Source organism: Aquarana catesbeiana, linkage group LG04, assembly GCF_042186555.1.
Source record: "Aquarana catesbeiana isolate 2022-GZ linkage group LG04, ASM4218655v1, whole genome shotgun sequence".
NCBI lineage: Eukaryota > Metazoa > Chordata > Amphibia > Anura > Ranidae > Aquarana > Aquarana catesbeiana.
The window spans coordinates 248,624,699-248,647,319 of NC_133327.1; the positions used below are offsets into that span (position 1 = coordinate 248,624,699).

The 22,621-nt window shown below is 43.8% G+C and overlaps 1 protein-coding gene and 1 long non-coding RNA gene across 4 annotated transcripts in view; one reads left to right on the forward strand and one right to left on the reverse strand.

Annotated features, from left to right (window-relative positions):
• LOC141139852 (uncharacterized) overlaps positions 1 to 12,410 on the reverse strand; it is a 106,110-nt gene extending 93,700 nt beyond the window's left edge. The window contains exon 1 of the long non-coding RNA XR_012243819.1: positions 12,150 to 12,410. This is a non-coding gene — a long non-coding RNA (uncharacterized lncRNA). The remainder of the gene's footprint in view (positions 1 to 12,149) is intronic.
• The window catches only part of LOC141139850 (probable cation-transporting ATPase 13A5), a 356,120-nt gene that overhangs the window by 34,346 nt on the left and 299,153 nt on the right, over positions 1 to 22,621 (forward strand). For all 3 annotated transcript variants that reach the window (XM_073626380.1, XM_073626382.1, XM_073626381.1), the window contains exons 3-5: positions 4,556 to 4,675; positions 13,665 to 13,735; positions 13,815 to 13,895. In XM_073626380.1, the coding sequence (XP_073482481.1) occupies positions 4,556 to 4,675; positions 13,665 to 13,735; positions 13,815 to 13,895 (272 nt within the window). The remainder of the gene's footprint in view (positions 1 to 4,555; positions 4,676 to 13,664; positions 13,736 to 13,814; positions 13,896 to 22,621) is intronic.

Sequence of the window (22,621 nt, forward strand, 5' to 3'; positions counted from 1 at the left end):
GGACAACTGATCCATGTGCCCTGTTTGGCTCACGTCCTTAACTTGGTGGTGCAGCGGTTCTTGGGCAGGTACCCGGGCTTACAGGATGTCCTGAGGCAGGCCAGGAAAGTCTGTGTGCATTACCGCCAGTCATATAATGCCAGTGCTCGGCTGGCAGACCTCCAAAAGGAGTTTAACCTGCCGAAGAACTGCCTAATCTGTGACATGCCCACCATGTGGAACTCAGCGTTGGCCATGCTGCAGCGGCTGCACACGCAGCAGAGGGCCATCAATGAGTACCTGTGTGACTATGGCACCAGGACAGGGTCAAGGGAGCTTGTTTTTTTTCCCAACACCAGTGGGCCATGATCAGGGATGCATGCACTGTCCTGTCACCATTTGAGGAGGCCACAAGGATGGTGAGCAGTGACAGTGCATGCATCAGTGACACTATCCCCCTTGTCCATCTGTTGGAGCACACGCTGCGTGGAATAATGGACAGGGCACTTGAGGCAGAACAGAGGCAGGAAGAGGAGGACTTCCTTAGCTCTCAAGGCCCCCTTTATCCAGACAGTGTTCCTGCGTGCCTGCCGATCACACAGGAAGAGGATGAGGAGGAGGAGGAGGAAGAGGAGGAGGATTGTGTCAGTATGGAGGTGGAGCCTGGCACTCAGCATCAGCAGCAGTCTTTAAGGGATCAGTCCCAAGAAAGACATGGACTTGTACGTGGCTGGGAGGAGGTGGCTGCAGACCATGTTGTCCTTAGTGACCCAGAGGACTCCGGACTGAATGCCTCAGCAAACCTACGCTGCATGGCCTCCCTGATCCTGCAAAGCCTGCGTAAGGATCCTCGTATTCGTGGTATCAAGGAGAAGGACCAATACTGGCTGGCAACCCTCCTTGATCCACGTTACAAGGGTAGGGTTGCAGACCTTATCTTGCCATCGCAGAGGGAGCAGAGGATGAAACATCTTCGTGAGGCCTTGCAGAAAGGTCTGTGCAATGCTTTCCCAGAGACTGGGAGGTTACAAACTCCTGTTTCTGGACAACGTATTGCTGAGGCTACGGTCAGTCAAAGAAGGAACAATTTTTTAGTCGGCAGCCCCAAGGTATGATCGGTTCCAGCAACCATCACCAGCGTCTGTTTTACATGGTGCAGGAATACCTAGGGGCAAGATCTGACTTGGACACCTTTCCCACCGAAAATCCTCTGGGTTACTGGGTCTTGAGGATGGATCACTGGCCAGAGCTTGCACAGTATGCAATTGAGCTACTGGCCTGTCCTGCATCCAGCGTTCTTTCGGAACGCACATTCAGTGCTGCTGGAGGCTTTGTAACCAATCACAGGGTGCGTCTGTCCACCAACTCGGTCGATCGACTGACCTTCATAAAAATGAATCAGTCTTGGATCACCACCAGCTACCAAGCACCTGATGCTGATGTAACCGAATAATTTTTTTTAAATGTCAGATCCCTTCAAAGACTGCCTATGGTGATGCTGAGTGACTATCCTGTTATGCTGAGTAATTATCCTCTTCCTCCTCAATGATCATGCTTATAGCTTGCAAGAACATTTTTGGTTCTGGGCGCCGCCACCAGTGCCTAAGGCCCAATTTTTAAGCCCCTGTTTAACAAGGGCATGTAATTACAATTTTTGATGCAATTCTTTGCAGCAGGGCTAGTTCCTGCGCTCCAACTAGAGTATCTGTGAGGGGTTGCAGTGTTGTGGCACCAGCACCAGTGACTAAGGCCCAATTTTTAAGCCCCTGTTTAACAGGGGCGTGTAATTACAATTTTTGATGCAATTTTTTTGCAGCAGGGCTCGTTCCTGCATTCCAACTAGAGTATCTGTGAGGGGTTGCAGTGTTGTGGCACCAGCACCAGTGCCTAAGGCCCAATTTTTCAGCCCCTGTTTAAAAGGGGCATGTAATTACAATTTTTGATGCAATTCTTTTGCAGCAGGGCTCGTTCCTGCGTTCCAACTAGAGTATCTGTGAGGGGTTGCAGTGTTGTGGCACCAGTGCCTAAGGCCCAAATTTTAAGCCCCTGTTCAACAGGGACATGTAATTAGAATTCTTGATCTAATATTTCACAGCAGGGCCAGTTTCTGCGCCCACCAAGATTAACTGTGAGGACTTACAGTGTTGTGCCACCACCACCACCAAAGGCCCAATTTTTCTGTCCCTGTGCAACAGGGGCATGTAATTACAATTCTTGATTGAATATTTCAAAGCAGGGCACGTTTCTGAGCCCACCAAGATTAACTGTGAGGACTTACAGTGTTGTGGCACCAGCACCAACACCACCACCAAAGGCCCAATTTTTCTGCCCCTGTTCAACAGGGGCATGTAATTACAATTCTTGATCTAATATTTCACAGCAGGGCCTGTTCCAGCGCCCACCAAGAGTAACTGTGAGGACTTACAGTGTTGTGGCACCAGCACCACCACCACCATCACCAAAGGCCCAATTTTTCTGCCCTGTTCAACAGGGGCATGTAATTACAATTCTTGATCTAATATTTCACAGCAGGGCCCTGTGAAGGCTTTCAGTGTTGAGGCCACAACAACACCTAAGGCCCAAATTTCTGCTGAGTATGTAGGGCAGGCCCCTACTTTCAAACATCCAACTTACAAACGACTCCTACTTGCAAACGGAAGGAGACAACAGGAAGTGAGATGAAATCTACCCCATAGGAAAGGAAATTCTCTTCTGTAAGAGTTAATATGGGAAAAACTTTTCTCCTTTCCACTGATGCTTTATCACCAATCCTTGTTTCACTAAAAACCCCAAATTTTCAAAAAAACATTTGTCATTGGGACAAAAAGTGAGGGGAAATCTTCTGAAGAGGAGCACAGACAGCAAAACAAATGTCACAGGGATGATAACCCTTCCCTATGTTTTCCAAAAAGCTTAAAAACAGATTTTTTGGCTGGAGCTACACTTTAAAAATGTACCAGTTCAAAATTACAAACAGATTCTACTTAACAACAAACCTACAGTCCCTGTCTTGTTTGCACCGCCTGTATACTGCTGTTCAGAGTATATAGGGCCTGGGGGCCCCACGCCTTTCCTTTTTTTAATTTGGGTGCGGGGTTCCCCTTAATATCCATACAGGACCCAAAGGGCCTGGTAATGGACTGGAGGGTACCCATGCCGTTTGTCTCACTGATTTTCATCGTTATTGCCGGGACCCGACATTACATTAAAGCCGCAAACAGTTTTAAATGACTTTTTTTCCTTTAAAAATTTCATTTTGTGCAGGGACTGTTCTAAGCACGGGAAACACGTGCCACTTTACAGGCATAATATAGACACCCCCCAGGTATGATATTTAATGGAATATTTCACTTTTTTTCTTTTTTACTTTAAGCATCATTAAACTCACTGCTCCCGAAAAAACAGCCGTTTTTAAAAGTTTTTTTTGCATTGATATATGTCCCCTGGGACAGGACCTGGGTCCCCAAACCCTTTTTAGGACAATACCATGCAAATTAGCCTTTGAAATTAGGACTTTTGATTTCGAACGTTCGAGTCCCATAGACGTTAATGGTGTTCTAACGTTCATGCAAATTTTCGGTCCGTTCGCAGGTTCTGGTGCGTACCGAACCGGGGGGTGTTCGGCTCATCCCTATTCAGTAGATTGTTTTAAATGCATGAGCAAATTATAACTGGATACTAACATTTATAGGTAATAATGCCATGGGTAGTTGACCCAGGGAGTATCAGATTGATTCTGGAGCAATCAGGAAGGAATTTTCCCCACTGCAGCAAATTGGATCATGCTTTATTGTTTTTTGTTTTTTTGCCTTCCTCTGGATCATCTGTGGAATAAGGATTGTATATGAGGAGGTTTTCCATTTGTTTGTTTTTTTCTATTGGTTGAACTGGATGGACTTGTGTCTTTTTTCAACCTAATGTAACTATGTAACTATATTGGTAAAAAGATCTGTAAACCTCTTAAGGAAATCCTTGGTCAGGGCATACACTTTTCATTTTATAACATCAGCATTGTAATGGCAATACAAACAAGTTATTTTTGACAATCCATTGTAAGCTTACTTGAAAATGTCCTTTCATGTTGTGAGTGCTGCCTGGATGCTGGCCTTCTCTTTCCACAACCTCCTGGATTCCCTGCATGCTTTGCAGCTTCTATTTGGTTTACTTTCAATTTCTAAGGATTAAATATCCCATGGTACCTGTCCTTGCTGCCTGCAAGCTGTGATTCCTGTGCTGATTCTGCTCACTAAACTCCTCTCCTGAGCCCCTCTGTAGTTCAGAACACCGGCTCTGTGAATTCTGCAACACAGGAGAGCCTACCCACAGGACATAATGAATCACCAAATTCAAGGAAGTAAATGTATGAGGATCTTCACAAAGTAAGTTTACAATCTTCAAGATTGTTTAGACTAATAGCAGTAGGTTAGAAATAATTGAAATACAATGTGGAAATGAATATATGATTTTACATTTTGACCACAAGATACACTTTAATAAATGACTAGCTGAAGTGAAATTAGTTTAGGGCATTCTCTACTACAGAACTAATGAATAGTATGGAATGTTTTTTCACTAGGATGAATTTAAGAAATACACAAAGAAGAAAGTGACATGGATACATGAATCAGATATGTCCCATACTATATCTCAGCCTGACGATACATCACAAGAGAACTCCAAATTGCATGAACAGAAGGTGAGCAACTAAATACCACTTTTGAATGAATGCTAGCAGTCCTATATCCCTGTGGTAATGGATTTAATTCCCACCACCCATCTTTCACAGGATGGTTAAAGGCTAAGTTCACTTTTTCCAGAAATAGCCTATGCAGTCAAGGAGTCCCAGGAAATATTAAAAAATTGTGCAGCTTTGTTAAACAATCATTTATTCATTTTATTGTTTTATCTGTAGGCCATTTGGGTCCCCTCAGAAGCCTGGCTAAAAAACTTCTAGTTAGCAAGCCTCACATTCGGCCTTGTTGCTAGGACATTTTTCGCTTCTGCAATGCTCGGAGTAAGCATCCAATTGTTTTCACATCCTAGCAACAAGTCAGGACATGTGGGTTGTTAACTAGGAGCTTTTTTAGCCAGGCTTCTGTGGGGACCCAAATGGCCTACTTAAAGCCGAGTTCATCCCAAAAGTGGAACTTACGCTTAATTGCTTCCTCCCCCCCTCCGGTGTCACATTTGGCACCTTTCAGGGAGAGGGGGAAACAAAAACAGGTCTCCTTCCCCACTTCCGGGAGACGGGGCCGCATCAGCGTCCCTCGGAAGTTCGACCCCCTCTTCTCCTTCCTCTCCAATCAGAATGCGTAGCATGCTTCGCGCATGCGCAGTAGGGTTCCCTTACCTGGAATGGCGGCGGTTACACCCGACCGTCGATCCGAAGATCGGCTGGGGTGCCAACATTGTGGGCTCCCTGGACAGGTAAATTTGCATATACTAAAAGTCTGCAGCTACAGTATTTGTAGTTGCTGACTTTTAATTTTTTTCCCCCAGGTGGACCTCCACTTTAACTGAATGGCTGTTTGATGGAAAATTTGAACTTGAATGCGATTAACTACTGCTAACTATTAATTACTGTTCTTCATTTATCAAAATACATTGTTTTATTATTTAGTATGTAACTGGAAGAAGAATTCCTCTATAGCATCTCTATTTAGTCACAAATTAGGTTAAGTTTTTATCAGTTATTATGTACTTGATGAAAGCCAGCAAGACATAACATACAGTGTGCCAAACTAAATCAGGGTTCATTACACTGTGATATAATTCCAAGCATGCATAGGAACCTTGGCCCTTGTTTCTGGGAACCTTGAGATTTGTGCCAGTGGTATCTGATGGCATTGGCCTTGATTTATTTCAACGTTATTAGTAATCCAAACTAAGGGTTTTCTTTGCCCTATTACTTCCTATAAACCATACTGAATAATCATTACATTTTATTTATGTTTCTAACTTATAATATTTGCACATTTACCAATTTTATAGCTGTTGTCCGTTTAAAGCAAGACATACAGGTTATTAGGCTGCACAGTGTGTTTAACATATTTGGTAGACCTTTTGTTGACTTGCAAGCATCTATTGTCAGTGCACTTGACGTTGGTGCTTGTCAAAAAACATTCATTTTTTTTTAAAACCAACATTTATATGCACTATGAAGTCTTCATTTTTGCTAGTATATGGGAATGTTTTTGACCCTATCCAAGTGTAATCAGTTAAAGGGTAACTCCACTTTTATAGGAAAAAAATTGCAAATAAAAAAAAACAACATAGGCTATACAATTGCGACACGAGTCATATTGCAATTGATTGTTGTTAAAAATTACCTTTCCGTTTCAATCTGCAGCTCTGTAATTTTCTGTAAAATGCAATATGGCTACCTGAGGGTGTTCTGTACAAAGAAAGTGTACAGCTTGTCCCCCAGAAACAAAATTTCCTGCTTGTGTGATTGGCTCACTGATTTTCCCAGAAGTCTACACTAAGATACAAGTCAGATTTAAGGCATCCCCAGCAACAAAAATTGCATTTTTGGTAAGATACACCCAATAGGAAATAACGTCTAAAGGGATGCAGACCCTGCAACTTTCCTCATTAGAGCCCTGGTTCTGCAGCAGCTGATTGATAATTATGAAACCATCCCCATTAGACTCACTCCATACAGGGGCACAGAGGAACAAACAGTGATTTCTGAATTTCTGATTTCTGAACAACAAAAGGTAGGAATCTGCAACAAAGTTTGTTAAAATCCTTGTAATATACATAGATCACCCAGGCGGGAATGTTTTTTCTCAACAAAAGTAAAGTTACGCTTTAAAGGTTTTAGTTAGTGATGCACAGTAGAACATTGTAAAGTTACTTGCAGGCAGGGCAGATCCTAGGGTCACAGGCGCCTGGGTGCAGAAATATTTCTGGTGCCCCCACATGGGCGTGGTCATTTTAGTAACTCCTCCCCTTTACAAATATTTCTATGGCAATGACTCAACCACAGAAATGCTCCACCACGAAGTCTTCATTACCCTGGGATCCTTACAGGTACAATAAACAAAATACAGGAAAAGAAGCAAGAGTACTTTATAGGGACCTGGAGGGGGGCCTCTCTGATGGAGACAGAGAGCGCTTCTGTTAGAGAGTCTGTTAGAAAGAGCCCCCAGAAATACTACAGACATGATACAGGAGATGTTCAGAGACTGCAGACATAGTACAGGAGACGGATCGGAGACTGCAGATATGATATAGGAGATGATCAGAGACTGCAGACATAGTAAAGGAGAGGGTCAGAGACCGCAGACATAGTACAGGAGATGGTCAGAGACTGCAGACATAGTACAGGGTACAGGAGATGGTCAGAGACTGCAGACATAGTACAGGAGATGGTCAGAGACTGCAGACATTATATAAGCGAAGGTTAGAGACTGCAGACATAGTACGAGACATTTAGAGACTGCAGACATGGTACAGGAGATGGTCAGAGACTGCAGACATGATATAGGAGATGCTCAGAGACTGCAGACATAGTACAGGAGATGGTCAGAGACTGCAGACATAGTACAGGAGATAGCCAGAGACTGCAGACTCCTATATGATATAGGAGACGGTTAGAGACTGCAGACATAGTATAGGAGATGGTCAGAGACTGCAGACATGATATAGGAGCTGGTCAGAGACTACAGACATAGTACAGGAGATGGTTAGAGACTGCAGACATAGTACAGGAGATAGTCAGAGACTGCAGACATAATACAGGAGATGATCAGAGACTGCAGACATAATACAGGAAATGGTCCGAGACTGCAGACATAATACAGGAGATAGTCCGAGACTGCAGACATAGTACAGAAGATGGTCCGAGACTGCAGACATAATACAAGAGATGGTCAGAGACTGCAGACATGATACAGGAGATGGTCCGAGACTGCAGACATAGTACAGAAGATGGTCCGAGACTGCAGACATAATACAGGAGATGATCAGACACTGCAGACATAATACAGGAGATGGTCAGAAACTGCAGACATAATACAGGAGATGGTCAGAGATTGCAGACATAGTACAGGAGATGGTCAGAGATTGCAGACATAGTACAGGAGATGGTCAGAGACTGCAGACATTATATAGGAGACGGTTAGAGACTGCAGACATAGTACAGGAGATGGTCAGAGACTGCAGACATTATATAGGAGACGGTTGGAGACTGCAGACATATTACGGGAGATGATCAGAGACCGCATACATAGTACAGGAGATGGTCAGAGACTGCAAACATGGTACAGGAGCTGGTCAGAGACTGCAGACATGGTACAGGAGATGGTCAGAGACTGCAGACATGGTACAGGAGCTGGTCAGAGACTACAGACATAGTACAGAAGATGGTCAGAGACTGCAGACATAGTACAGGGTACAGGAGATGGTCAGAGACTGCAGACATAATACAGGAGATGATCAGACACTGCAGACATAATACAGGAGATGGTCAGAGACTGCAGACATAGTACAGGAGACGATCAGAGACTGCAGATATAGCACAGGAGACGGTCAGGGACTGCAGGCATAGTACAGGAGATGGTCAGAGACTGCAGACATGATATAGGAGACGGTTAGAGACTGCAGACATAGTACAGGAGATGGTCAGAGACTCCAGACATGATATAGGAGATGGTTAGAGACTGCAGACATAGTGCAGGAGATGGTCAGAGACTGCAGACATAGTACAGGAGAGGGTCAGAGACTGCAGACATAGTACAGGAGATGATCAGAGACTGCAGACATAGTACAGGAGATGGTCAGAGACTGCAGACATAATACAAGAGATGGTCAGAGACTGCAGACATACTACAGGAGATGGTCAGAGACTGCAGACTAAGGCCCCTTTCACACTTATACGACTTTTCCCACGATTTTGTACTGCAAAATCTTATGACAAGTCATTCTCCATGATTTTCAATGACTACCATTCATAATGGCACGACTTTAAGTCGTGCCGACTTGAAAGTAGTCCCTGCACTACTTTGGTCCAACTTCTATGCGAGTTGTACTCCATAGACCTCAATGTTAAACCCTCAAGTAGCATGCAAATCGTACCTGAATAATATAGACACGATTTCAGCACTACTTTGTAAGCACAAGCTGAGAATGGTTAATGCCAAAGTTGTGGCAAAGTCGTACAAAGTAGTACTGCTCCCAAATCGTGGCAAAATCAGGTCAAAATCGCAGTAAAATCGCGTGAAAATAGCGGCAACGAAATCGCTGTAAAATCGCGCGACTTTAAAGTCGTATAAGTGTGAAAGGGGCCTAAGGCCTCTTTCACACTTATACGACTTGTCCCACGATTTTGTACTGCAAAATCGTATGACAAGTCATTCTCCATGATTTTCAATGACTACCATTCATAATGGCATGACTTTAAGTCGTGCCGACTTGAAAGTAGTCCCTGCACTACTTTGGTCCAACTTCTATGCGAGTTGTACTCCATAGACCTCAATGTTAAACCCTGAAGTAGCATGCAAATCGTGCCTGAATAATATAGACACGATTTCTGTAGGACTTTGTAAGCACAAGCCTGGCTCGCTGATCTGGAAAGGAAAACTTTTTTTCCTTTCGCGATGAGCGACAGGCAGTGCTGACAGCTGTCTGGTATGAATCCTGAGGGGGAACGCCGCACCAAGTTTTAAATGAAAAGAACGGCGTGGGTTCCCCCCCACAGACATACCAGGCCCTTAGGTCTGGTATGGATCTAAGGGGAACCCCCTACGCCGAAAAATCGGTGTGGGGTCCCCCCCAAAATCCATACCAGACCCTTATCCGAGCACGCAGCCCGGCCGGTCAGGAACGGAGGTGGGGACGAGCGAGCGCCCCCCCCCCCCCCTCCTGGACCGTACCAGTCCGCATGCCCCAAAGCACCTTGTCCCCATGTTGATGAGGACAAGGGCCTCTTTCCGACAACCCTGGCCGTTGGTTGTCGGGGTCTACGGGCACGGAGCTTATCGGAATCCGGGAGCCCCCTTTAATAAGGGGGCCCCCAGATCCCGGCCCCCCACCCTATGTGAATGAGTATGGGGTACATCGTACCCCTACCCATTTACCTAGGGAAAAAAGTGTCAATAAAAAACACACTACACAGGTTTTTAAAGTAATTTATTAGACAGCTCCGGGGTCCTCTTCTGACTTCGGAGGTCCTCTTCCGACTTCGGGGGTCTCTCCGGCGTCTTCTCCCGGTGTCCTGATCTTCTGCCGGCTCCTCCGCTATCTTCTGCAGCTCAATTGCTAGCGGTGGCCTGGACTTCTGCCTTCTGCCTTCTTCTTTTCTTCTAATGTTGACACAACGCTCTCTCCAGCTGCATTGGTCTCTGAGCTCTCCACAATGGAGTTATATAGGCGGTGACCCCGCCCCCTTATGAGGTCACTGTCCCGGGGCATGCTGGGACTGTGCCATCATAAGGGGGCGTGGTCATACCCGGTGACCATGCCCCCTGAAACATCACAGTCCCAGCATGCTCAGGGACTGTGACAGCATAAAGGGGCGGGGTCACCGCCTATATAAGTCCGTTGCGGAGAGCTCAGAGACCATTGCAGCTGGAGAGAGCGTCGTGTCAACATCTCTGGAAGAGAAGAGGGAAGAAGACGATCCAGAAGTCCGGGCCACCGCTGGCAAAAGAGCAGCAGAAGATAGCGGTGGAGCCGGCAGAAGATGCGGACACCGGGAGAATACGCCGGTGTGTTTTATTATTGACACTTTTTTACCTAGGTGAATGGGTAGGGGTATGATGTACCCCATACTCATTCACATAGGGTGGGGGGCCGGGATCTGGGGGCCCCCTTATTAAAGGGGGCTCCCGGATTCCGATAAGCCCCCCGCCCGCAGACCCCGACAACCAACGGCCAGGGTTGTCGGGAAGAGGCCCTTGTCCTCATCAACATGGGGACAAGGTGCTTTGGGGTGGGGGGGCCCGCAGGGCGCCCCTCATGCCCCAAAGCACCCACCCCCCCATGTTGAGGGCATGCGGCCTGGTACGGTCCACGAGGGGGGGGCGCTCGCTTGTCTGGTATGGATTTTGGGGGAACCTCCACGCCGATTTTTCGGCGTAGGGGGTTCCCCTTACAATCCATACCAAACCTAAGGGCCTGGTATGCCCCTGGGGGGAAAACCCACGCCAGTTTTTTTATTTAAAACTTGGCGTGGAGTTCCCCCTTATGATTCATACCAACTACTGTATGTTTTCATTTGTTAATGCCAAAAATGTGGCAAAGTCGTACAAAGTAGTACTGCTCCCAAATCGCGGTAAAATCGCGGCCGCAAAATCGCAGTAAAATCGTGGCCGCAAAATCGCCGTAAAATCACACGACTTTGAAGTCGTATAAGTGTGAAAGGGGCCTAAGGATGAGCTCCGGCGTGTTCTCACAGCCCACGTGCAGAGCCAGCTAGGAAGTCGGAAATGCGCTGCGCTAATTGCAGGCAGTGAGACATTTCGCGTTCTCTGCAGCCGCACATCGGGAAATGTCTCACTGCTTGTGATTAGCGCTGTGCAGTGCCGAGTTCCTGGCGGGCTCTGCACGTGCAGCTTGCGAACACGCTGGAGCTCATCCTTACTGCAGACATAGTACAGGAGATGGTCCATTAGACCCCTTTCACACTGGAGGCATTTTTTCAGGCTCTTTAGTGTTAAAAATAGCGCCTGGAAAAAGCTTTATCTGCAATCCCAGTGTGAGAGCCCAAATGCTTTCACACTGGAGCAGAGCACTGGCACGACATCCAAAAAATTTCTGCAAGTAGCTTCTTTGAGGCGCTTTAGGAGCGGTGTATACACCGCTCCTAAAGCGCCCTTGCCCATTGAAATCAATGGGCAGTGCCTGCAAAGAGCCTCTGCAGTTGCGCCTTTGAACCCTTTAGCGGGGGTTAAATGTACCTCTAAAGCGATGGTAAAGCGCCACTAAAAGTAGCGGCGCATTACCACCAACGCCCCCCCACTGTCAGTGTGAAAGGGCTCTTAGTACATCTCATTATATATCACATCTGTAGATGGACTACTGAGGTGCAGGAAGGGACAGGGCCTGTGTATCCTATGTAATCTATCATGCCATAAAACATCTCCTAGCAGGGGCAGCCCAGAGCACATATAAAGGTGTGCTGGGGATGCCATCCTCAGCACACAGCATACTGAACACTGACTCACCTTGGTTCTCTCTCCTTGCAGCCCGAGATAGAGATGGGAGAGGGAGGCATTCCAACTGGAGTTGGTAGAGACAGTGCAGGGTCCCAGTGTGAGGAATTCATTCCCGCACATCAGCACTCAGCAACCACTGACTAGAACCCTTATGTCAGGAAGAGAAGCGCCCCTCCCCCGAGCACTGTCAGGCTGGACGGGCTGCCCTATGCTCACACTGGTGTTCTGGACGGACACTCACAAGGAGAGAAGGAGGGAGGGGAGAACTCTGGCTCTTCGGCGCCCCCACCTCTGCAGGCGCCCGGGTGCAAAGCATCCTGCTTGCAGGAGTTGTACACAATAGCTAATTATGAGTCTAAATACCTTTTATTTAATTGAAAATGGAACTGCAAGTAAGTTGTTAGGATATTTTAGTGTTAGATATGTTCCCACCGGGGAAAATCATCCTTTCTTCCTTACTTTGTGACTCTTGTCACTAAAACAAAAATTGAGAGGAAATCCAAATATTGTTGTTTGTCATCAAAAGGAGGCAAGGAGAAATCTCTCAATGTTGATAGCTGCCAAATGTGGGATTCCCCTAGCTTTGGTGGGATCTCACTTTATTCTTATGACTCTGGGACAGGATGTAGAAGGAAAGCTTCCCAATGGAGATGGGAACTATAAAAACTCTTCCCTACTCTATCCATAAGATGGAGCAAAGCTTTGGTTTCCTTTTCAAAAACTGTGCAGTTTGCAAAATGGAAACATTGCAGCGCTATATTGGTAATATTGTTGTTTCGTTTTAAGCATTTTTACAATTAATGCTACCCGCTGGATGGAATTTTAAAAACATTTATGCTCTCTGTTCCATGTTCCATGTGGCAGTGTCCTGTCAACATGCCATTTTTTTGACAAACCTTTGCCTATTAGTCTAGAAAATGGCCAATATTGTTGTTTTTCACATTCAGCAACTATTGACTTCAATGGGGTTTGGCACTCACACTTTAGTAATGTTCACCAAACCAGTCTTGAATTAAACCTAGGTAATTGTTGATAATGACCTCTGGATGTTAATAACCTTTAAGAGACTAATGGGCTTTCTGAAGTCTGGTTGCCTGACATTTACTGAATCCACTTGAAAGTGTGTATACATAGACTTTGTGTCAGTTGTACAATAGTTGCAGTCACACTCCAGTGCAGATCAGCTACCTATTTATTATAGCTAATTCATAAGTAGTTACATAAAGTAAGAATGATTAAATCGGGAGGTGCACTGAGTATTAACTTGTGGACCCGTTTGGTCTGCAAAGGATCAAGCAACTTAGGAAACAAGGCTAAAGTAATTTATGGATTGTATGATTCTCTGCAGACTGGGCTCAGTGTTCAAACTGATTTGCTCATCAAGTCACAAGTTTTTTCCTCTAATGCATATAAAACGATATAGGGCTTGCGTTTATACGTTTAAGTATTTATATCACTGTTGTACTATTTACGAGCTACCTATATTTTCCTGGGTATTATAATTATTTTTGAGTAACTTTGCAGGTGCGTTGCATCAGGGTACAAAAAACCCGCTATGTTTGGAATACACTAGAAGCCAGGTTTCAGAAAGCTGGGTAAGATTATATGCGTTGTGTTGTTTTTGTCAACATAATTTTTGAATCAAGTAAAAATGTGTTTTCTCATTTGGTTTAGAGTCCTGGAAGAAAACCTATCATGTTCTGATATTCATAAAAAATATGGAATGGGTTTAAGTAGTGAGGAACAGAATGCCAGGTATGTTTATTTGTGGAACATGAAGCATTTAGACTGTGCAAGTTTTTATGTGTACTAGACTGCACTTAAAGTTCAGTTCTGGGATGCATTTGAAGTGTATATCTAGGCAAAACATTTTTTTTCTTTTTTTGTTTTGGGTAAAGTGCAGAGGGTTAGACTCTCTGCCAAGTTCTTATTGCTGTCTGTGTCCCAAAGTTTTTGTATATATGACCATTGTCATTGGGAAAGGACATGAAAAGAAATCCAAAATGTTATTGCTCACAAAAAAGTTTTAAGGGGAAATCTTCTAATGGTGAAAGCTGTTCCAGAGACAACTGTCTTATGCCCTGTACACACGGTTGGACTTTCCGAAGGCAAATGTGCGATCGGAGCTTGTTGTCGGAAATTCCGACCATGTGTAGGCTCCATCGAACTTTTTCCATCGGAATTTCTGACACACAAAGTTGGAGAGCTGGATCTAAAATTTTCCAACAACAAAATCCGTTCGCAAAAATTCCGATCGTGTGTAGACAATTCTGACGCACAAAGTGCCACTCATGCTCAGAATCAAGCAGAAGAGCAGCACTGTCTATTGAACTTCATTTTTCTCGGCTCGTCATACGTGTTGTACATCACCGCGTTCTTGATGTTCGAAATTTCCGACCAACTTTGTGTGACTGTGTGTATGCAAGACAAATCCGTCGGAAAAAATACGATGGATTTTGTTGTCGGAATGTCCGATCGTGTGTACAGGGCATAAGGAGAGAATTATCCTTTAGGAGATCCTCCCTTTAGGAGATTTCCGGAGTTCCACCCAAAAATGGAACATCCGCTTTTCCGATTCCCCCACCCCCCTCCGTTGTCACATTTGGCACCTTTCAGGGGGGAGGGGGGAGCAGATACCCTTTTAATACAGGTATTTGCTCCCATATCCGGCGATAGATCACTGCAGATTCCGCGGCGATCTACGCCATGTCCGGCCCCTCCTCCATCCCCTCTGCTGTCTTCTGGGAGACACACAGGTCCCAGAAGACAGCAGGGACCAGTGAGGACGCGCAGCGCGACTCACACATGCGCAGTAGGAAACCAGGCTGTGAAGCCACAAGGCTTCACTTCCTGATTTCCTTACTGAAGATGCCGGGGCCTGCACCCGAGGGACAGATTGGCTTCGGGTGAGGACATCGTGGGCGCCCGGGACAGGTAAGTATCCTAACATTAAAAGTCAGCAGCTGCAGTATTTGTAGCTGCTGACTATTAGTTTTTAGTTTTTTCGGTGGAAATCTGCTTTAACTTCCTGCTATAACCCTGGGAAGAGAAATGAAGGGAAATTTTCCAAGAGCGTGCAGAAGGCTAAATAAATAGCTTGGCCTTCCCTACTCTATCCAAAAAAATGCCTATAGAAACACTTTAACATGATCACTCTGATTCTAGTATCTTATTGTTCTTCTGGCCTTTTTAAATGTCATGGTCTCTAACTACAAGTACAAGATCCCTAAGTACTAAGTACATTCACATTAAATTTTATGAGTATAAAATTTCATTAAAATTTTCATTGTATAGTATTAAAAGTTCTGCAACAGTTCTTGTGGTAACTTTACTGAAAATGTACTTAGAAACTAACATTTTAGAATTATTTGCAGAAAAATATTGGTACTGTGTGAAGGTTTCAATTAAATAGTTGAATGACCATTGACTCACCTATGCAGTAAAAGGATTTTCAATGATAACATATCATGGGCTTTAAAAACTTGGACCTGTCTTTGAAAATCAGCGAGAGTGAGCAAGTGGATAGTATGCTGTGTACAGAAGCTATTTCATCATTCTTGCCTGGAACATCATAGATAAATCATTTACCACAGACACAAACAACATATTTACCTTAGATTGTATTCACTATAACACTTAATACTTCATTTTTATTTAGTAAAATAAGGGACGTGGTTTAAACCAGGGGTCTCTAAACTTTGTAAGCAAAGGGCCAGTTTACTGTCCTTCAGGCTTTAGGGGGGCCAGACTGTGGCCAATAGAAGTAGAAAATGTCCCAGCATCAAGGGGAGTAAACAATTCCTCAGGCTTGGTGGACAGTAGGAGTAAAACATTTACAAAATGCATGTGGTGGTAGGAGGAGGGATAATGCCCAATCATTGGTAAACATGTGTAATTCGTTTCGGATTGAATACAAATTCGGACAAATTTTTGGTTATTTGGAGATTCAAATTAAGGGGAACCCCATGTGGTTATTAGGAGGAGGAATAACATCCTATCATTGGTATTGATGTAAGGAATTGTGTCCAATCATTGGTGTCAGTGGAAGAAAAAGTGCCCCATCATTGGCGTTAGTGGGAAGAATAGTGCCCCATTGTTGGTGTCAGTGGGAAGAATGGAGCCTCAACCTTGTTGACAGTGGGAAGAATAGTGTCTCTTATCATTGGAAGGAATAGTGATGCAAGGGCCGGTTAAAGGCAAGCAAAAGGCCACATCTGGCCCACGGGCCGCAGTTTTGAGACCACTGGTTTAAAGGACAACTACCTAACCCTATTACATGCCACCATACTTTAAAATACATAAAGGCATAATAAAAACTCCTTTTGCCTTTTGGACAGACAAGGGAATGGTTAAAACTGACAGTTATTTGTTTGCCAACTGTGTCTAGTTATTTCATGTCCTGTCAACAAATAGTGAGAGGATATTTTACAATATGAAGAAATCCCCTTTTATACAGTTGTCACAGAAACAAGTGTCCCTATTGAAAGATTTCATCTCTATTCCTGTTTTGATGGCAACTTAAAAATGTTTTTTTAAATTTTGGATAGTGATTGGCGGAACACCCCTTTGGTTCGGTTTGCACCAGAACTTCGTAACATGGAAAAAGTTCGGACCTGAACCATGAACCCTATTAATGTCTATGGGACCTGAACTTGAAAAATTAAAAGTCCCCATTTTGAAGGCTTATGTGCAAGTTATCGGCCATAAAAAGGGTATGGGGGCCCGGGTACCACCCTGGAGGACATGTATCAATACAAACCTTTTTAAAAAGACCTTTTAAAGAATGCTTAGAGTGGAAAAATAAAAATGAAAAATGCCTTCAAATATAGTGCCTGGGGGGTCCCCTTTGTCTGCCTGTAAAGTGGTGCATCTCTACCGTGCATAGAACCTGCTGCAGCAAAACTGACATATAAAAAGAAAAAAATACATTTAAACTGATTTTCCCAGCTGCAAGCTTTCATGAAAAAGAAAAAACATTGCCGGCATTACAAAAATGTCTGCATGGGTCTGGTATGGATTTTAAGGGGAACCCAATACTAAACTGTAAAGAAAAACGGCATGGGGTCCCCTCCCAAAATCCATACCAGACCCTTAGGTCTGATATGGATTTTGAAGGGAACCACCACACTAAATGTTTTTTAAAAATGTCGTGGGGCCCCCCAAAATCCATACCAGACCCTTATCTGAGCATGCAGCCTGGCAGGCCAGGAAAGGGGGGAAGAGTAAGCGCTATACCAGAACACATGCCCTCAACATGGGGGGTTGCTTTGGGGCAGATGGGCTTTACTCCCCCACCCCAAAGCACCTTGTTCCCATGTTGATGGGAGCAAGGGCCTCTTCCTCACAACCCTGGGCAGTGGTTGTGTGGGTCTGCAGGTAGGGGGCTTATCAGAATCTGGAATCCTTCTTTAACCACTTGCTGACCAGCCACTGTAGTTATACGGCCTGACCAGCACTCAGTAGCATTGCTTCAGCAAATCAGGGTTTAGAATGCACTGTGCAGCACCAATGCTGGGCCCGAACTGTTTGCCCATCACTAATTTTGGATTAGACCTTACTTTCATTTTCAGTGACATCGTTAATCAAGACAATTATAGAGAACTATTCTCCTTACGGGGAATTTAGACAGCTATAAACATATGATAGGGGTTCTAATCCCTCACCAATTTATCCAAATCTAAGTAAAAAAATTGCCTCAAGTTATACTTTAATAAAAAGGAACTTTTGTGTCCTGTCCAAATACGATACAATGGGGAACCAAGCTCTTGTGGCTCCTACAGTTATGCTCATTGTTTGAAATTCTTTTTCATAGACTCCTCAGCTTGTACGATACTTTAGAAAAGTTGTTTATTCTTTACAAAGCAAAGCAAGACCAGACATAATAGAACTTACAAAACATATGGTAATATGGTGATATGGTTTCAGACATCAGAAGGAGAAAGATAGATAACAGATGTTATGTCTTCCAGTGTGTAGAGTTTCTTTCCCTTCTCTCTCTCTTTTTCTACCTAGCCTTCAAAACAGTGTATTCTTATACTGTACGGAAAGATTATGTCAGCACTTTACGTCTCCCAAGAAAGGTAGTAATATAAGAGTAGTAGACATGTGCATTTGTTTTCGTCCGAATGCATTTTCGCCCGAATTTCGGGTATTTTTGTTATCGTTTTAACAAACGATAACGAACATGCAGAATCCAAAAACCGAAACATGCGACATAAACAAATGCTTTATTTTAGTTTTCGTTGCGACAACAGTTCGATATAGATAGGAGATTCGACATGATGCTGACAATAGCGATCTGTGTCCATCGAACCTGTGGTCGAATGTGCCTAACCTTAGCTCTATTAGTCCAAGATTATTCTACATAGAGAGAGAAGATTCGACATAGAGAGAAAATATTCAACATTATAGAGACAATAGCAAAAAAGGTTGAATGTGCATAACCTAACTCTGCTAGTCCAAGATTATTCGACATAGAGAGAAAAGATTCAACATGAAGATTCGATGAAGCAGTCATCGCGAGCGGACATTTGTGGTCAAATGCTCCGCCCATAGGCTATAGAAGAATTCTAATGGTGGTTGACTAGTAATAATAATTAATAAATATAATTATTACTAATGTCATACAACATTAGAATTCTACTATAGCTTATAGGCGGGGAATTCGACCTGAAATGTACGATTGCGGCGTCGTACAGTTTAGTTGCTCCTTCGAATCTTCTTAGAACATTCCACAGCCCCATAAGCCTTCAATGACAGATTCGACCTTAATTATTTCGGATTTTCAGACGAATGCATTTTTTAACGAAACAAAATAAATAAAAACGAATTTCGGGAGTAACTAAATAAATTTATTTTTCAGACGAAAACGAAATTCCGAAACAAAATTTTTCAGTGTGCACGTGTCTAAAGAATAGCACCCACTCTTGCATATATGGTTTGAATATAAAGTAAGACACATACTGACATAGGAACTCAGAATAGAAATACATATGTAGCAAAATGGCTTCTCTGTCCTTGTCAAAGTAACAATGCTCAAGAAATGACACTTTGCTACAATGTAAAGTAGTGAGTGTACAGCTTGTATAACAGTGTACATTTGCTGTCCCCTCAAAATAACACAGCCATTAGTGTCTAAACCGCTGGCAACAAAAGTGAGTACACCCCTAAGTGAAAATGTCCAAACTGAGCCCAAAGCGTCAATATTTTGTGTGCCCATCATTATTTTCCAGCACTGCCTTAACCCTCGTGGGCATAGAGTTCACCAGAGCTTCACAGGTTGCTACTGGAGTCCTCTTCCACTTTTCCATGATGAATGACATCACAGAGCTGATAAATGTTAGAGACCTTGCGCTCCTCCATCTTCTATTTGAGGGTGCCCCACAGATGCTCAATAGGGTTTAGGTCTGGAGACATGCTTGGCCAGTCCATTACCTTTACCCTCAGCTTCTTTAGCAAGGCAGTGGTCATCTTGGAGGTGTGTTTGGGGTAGTTATCATGTTGCAATACTGCCCTGCGGCACAGTCCGAAGGGAGGGGATCATGCTCTGCTTCAGTATGTCACAGTACATGTTGGCATTCATGGTTCCCTCAATGAACTGTAGCTCCCTAGTGCCGGCAGCACTCATGCAGCCCCATACCATGACACTGCCACCACCATGCTTGACTGTAGGCAAGAAACACTTGTCTTTTGTACTCCTCACCTGGTTGCCGCCACACACTTTTGACACCATCTGAACCAAATGAGTTTATCTTGGTCTCATCAGACCACAGGACATGGTTCCAGTATAGGGATGAGCTTCGAGTTCGAGTTGAACCCATGTTCGACTCGAACATAGCCTGTTCGACCGTTTGTCGAATTGCGAATGTTATGGGCCATTCGCGCCAAATTCAAGTGGCGCGTCATGGCCCATAATTCTCTACGGCATCGCAGTGTATTGCTGGCTGATGATTGGCCAAGCATGCACTATGACCCGCATGCTTGGCCAATCACAGCGTCATCTGTACAGAGAGCCATAATTGACCAATTATGGCTCAGGGGGTTTAGTACACGCCCCACACTTTATAGGGCCGCCTGCGTGGCGGCCCTGTGTAGTGTGTTGTGGCGGAGAGAGATAGACAGAGAGACAGTGCCATTTGATTTAAGTTAGATAGAGTAGGCAGGCAAGTCAGTTAGCTGCACTTACAGTGTATTGTGTCTATATATGCATCCTAGGCGTTATATATATATATATATATATATATATATATATATATATATATATATATATTTATGTAACAAATGGGGAGAATACCGCGCTATATTAAAAAAAGGATAATTGAAGATAGTGCTTAAAAATGATTGTGAATACCAAAAAAAAAAAGAATGCGATTACAAAAACGAAAAAAAAGCAGCCGCTCAATGTGAGATACACACAATAATACAAATAGTAGCAAAGGTAGCAGCGCTAATATCCCTAAGTGAGCAATATTGGATGTTGAAATTACCTTAGTATTTAACAAAGGAAAAAATTCTTACAAACAGTGAATGCCAACAAACTTATTATATAATGTCCACATTCATTAATATAACACAAACAGAGAAAATGATAGTCCTGATAGGCTGATTTTATGCTGTTTTGACTCTGCTATACTGTAAGTGCTTTTTTAATTTTCTTAATAAATGGTAGTACCAGGATTACGCTATCGTGTTTCCATTTCTTTTTCCGGGGAGCCTTTGAATGGGAACCATCCCTGGTACTTGGAGCTATTCATATTTCCCTCCATGGTGTGACCGATTATTTCAGGACTATCATTTGCTCTGTTTGTGTTATATTAATGAATGTGGACATTATATAATATATATATATATATATATATAATATATAATATATATATATATATATATATATATATATATATATATATATAATATATATATATATACACACACACACTGTATTCAGTTTAGCTAGATCCGTTCCTGTTATTCTCTTCCTACTGACAGGTAGGCAGGTGTTTTTACAGTATTTACAGTTAGTGTACTGTGTCCTTTGCACAGTGTGCACCTAAAGCTACCTGAAGAAAATTACTGGTGTTCTTCTGATCCTATTAGTACCACAGGCAGGCAGCTACAGTATTTACAGTTAGTGTACTGTGTCCTCTGCACAGTGTGCACCTAAAGCTACCTTAAGTAAATTGGTGGTGTTCTTATGATCCTATTAGTACCACAGGCAGGCAGCTGCAGTATTTACAGTTAGTGTACTGTGTCCTCTGCACAGTGTGCACCTAAAGCTACCTGAAGACAATTGCTGTTGTTCTGATCCTATTAATACCACAGGCAGGCAGCTGCAGTATTTACAGTTAGTGTACTGTGTCCTCTGCACAGTGTGCACCTAAAGCTACCTGAAAAAAATTGCTGATGTTCTGATCCTATTAGTACCACAGGCAGGCAGCTGCAATATTTACAGTTAGTGTACTGTGTCCTCTGCACAGTGTGCACCTAAAGCTACCTGAAGACAATTGCTGTTGTTCTGACCCTATTAATACCACAGGCAGGCAGCTACAGTATTTACCGTTAGTGTACTGTGTCCTCTGCACAGTGTGCACCTAAAGCTACCTGAAGAAAATTGCTAGTGTTCGTCTGATCCTATTAGTACCACAGGCAGGCAGCTGCAGTATTTGCAGTTAGTGTACTGTGTCCTCTGCACAGTGTGCACCTAAAGCTACCTGAAGACAATTGCTGGTATTCTTCTGATCCTATTAGTACCACAGGCAAGCAGCTGCAGTATTTACAGTTGGTGAACCATGTCCTCTGCACAGTGTCCACCTAATGCTACCTGTAGAAAATTGCCGGTGTTCTTCTGATCCTATTAGTACCACAGGCAGGCAGCTGCAGTATTTACAGTTAATGTACTGTGTCGTCTGCACAGTGTGCACCTAAAGCTACCTACAGACAATTGCTGTTGTTCTGATCCTATTAATACCACAGGCAGGCAGCTGCAGTATTTACAGTTAGTGTGCTGTGTCCTCTGCACAGTGTGCACCTAAAGCTACCTGAAGAAAATTGCTGGTGTTCTTCTGATCCTATTAGTACCACAGGCAAGCAGCTGCAGTATTTACAGTTAGTGTACTGTGTCCTCTGCACAGTGTGCACCTAAAGCTACCTGAAGACAATTGCTGTTGTTCTGATCCTAACAATACCACAGGCAGGCAGCTGCAGTATTTACAGTTAGTGTACTGTTTCCTCTGCACAGTGTGCACCTAAAGCTACCTGAAGACAATTGCTGGTGTTCTCATACTAATAATACTACAGGCAGGCAGTTGATTCTGCTAGCTGCAGTATCAGTATATATATACATCCCAGCTTTGTGCAGCTACATCTCACTGCAGGCCGTTAGTATGTCTGGAAGGCCAACAAGGAGAGGCAGACAGTCACAAGCCAATAAAAGAGGGCAAGCAGGCTCTGTGTCTAGAGGCAACAGTGCTGGTCGTGGAGACGGT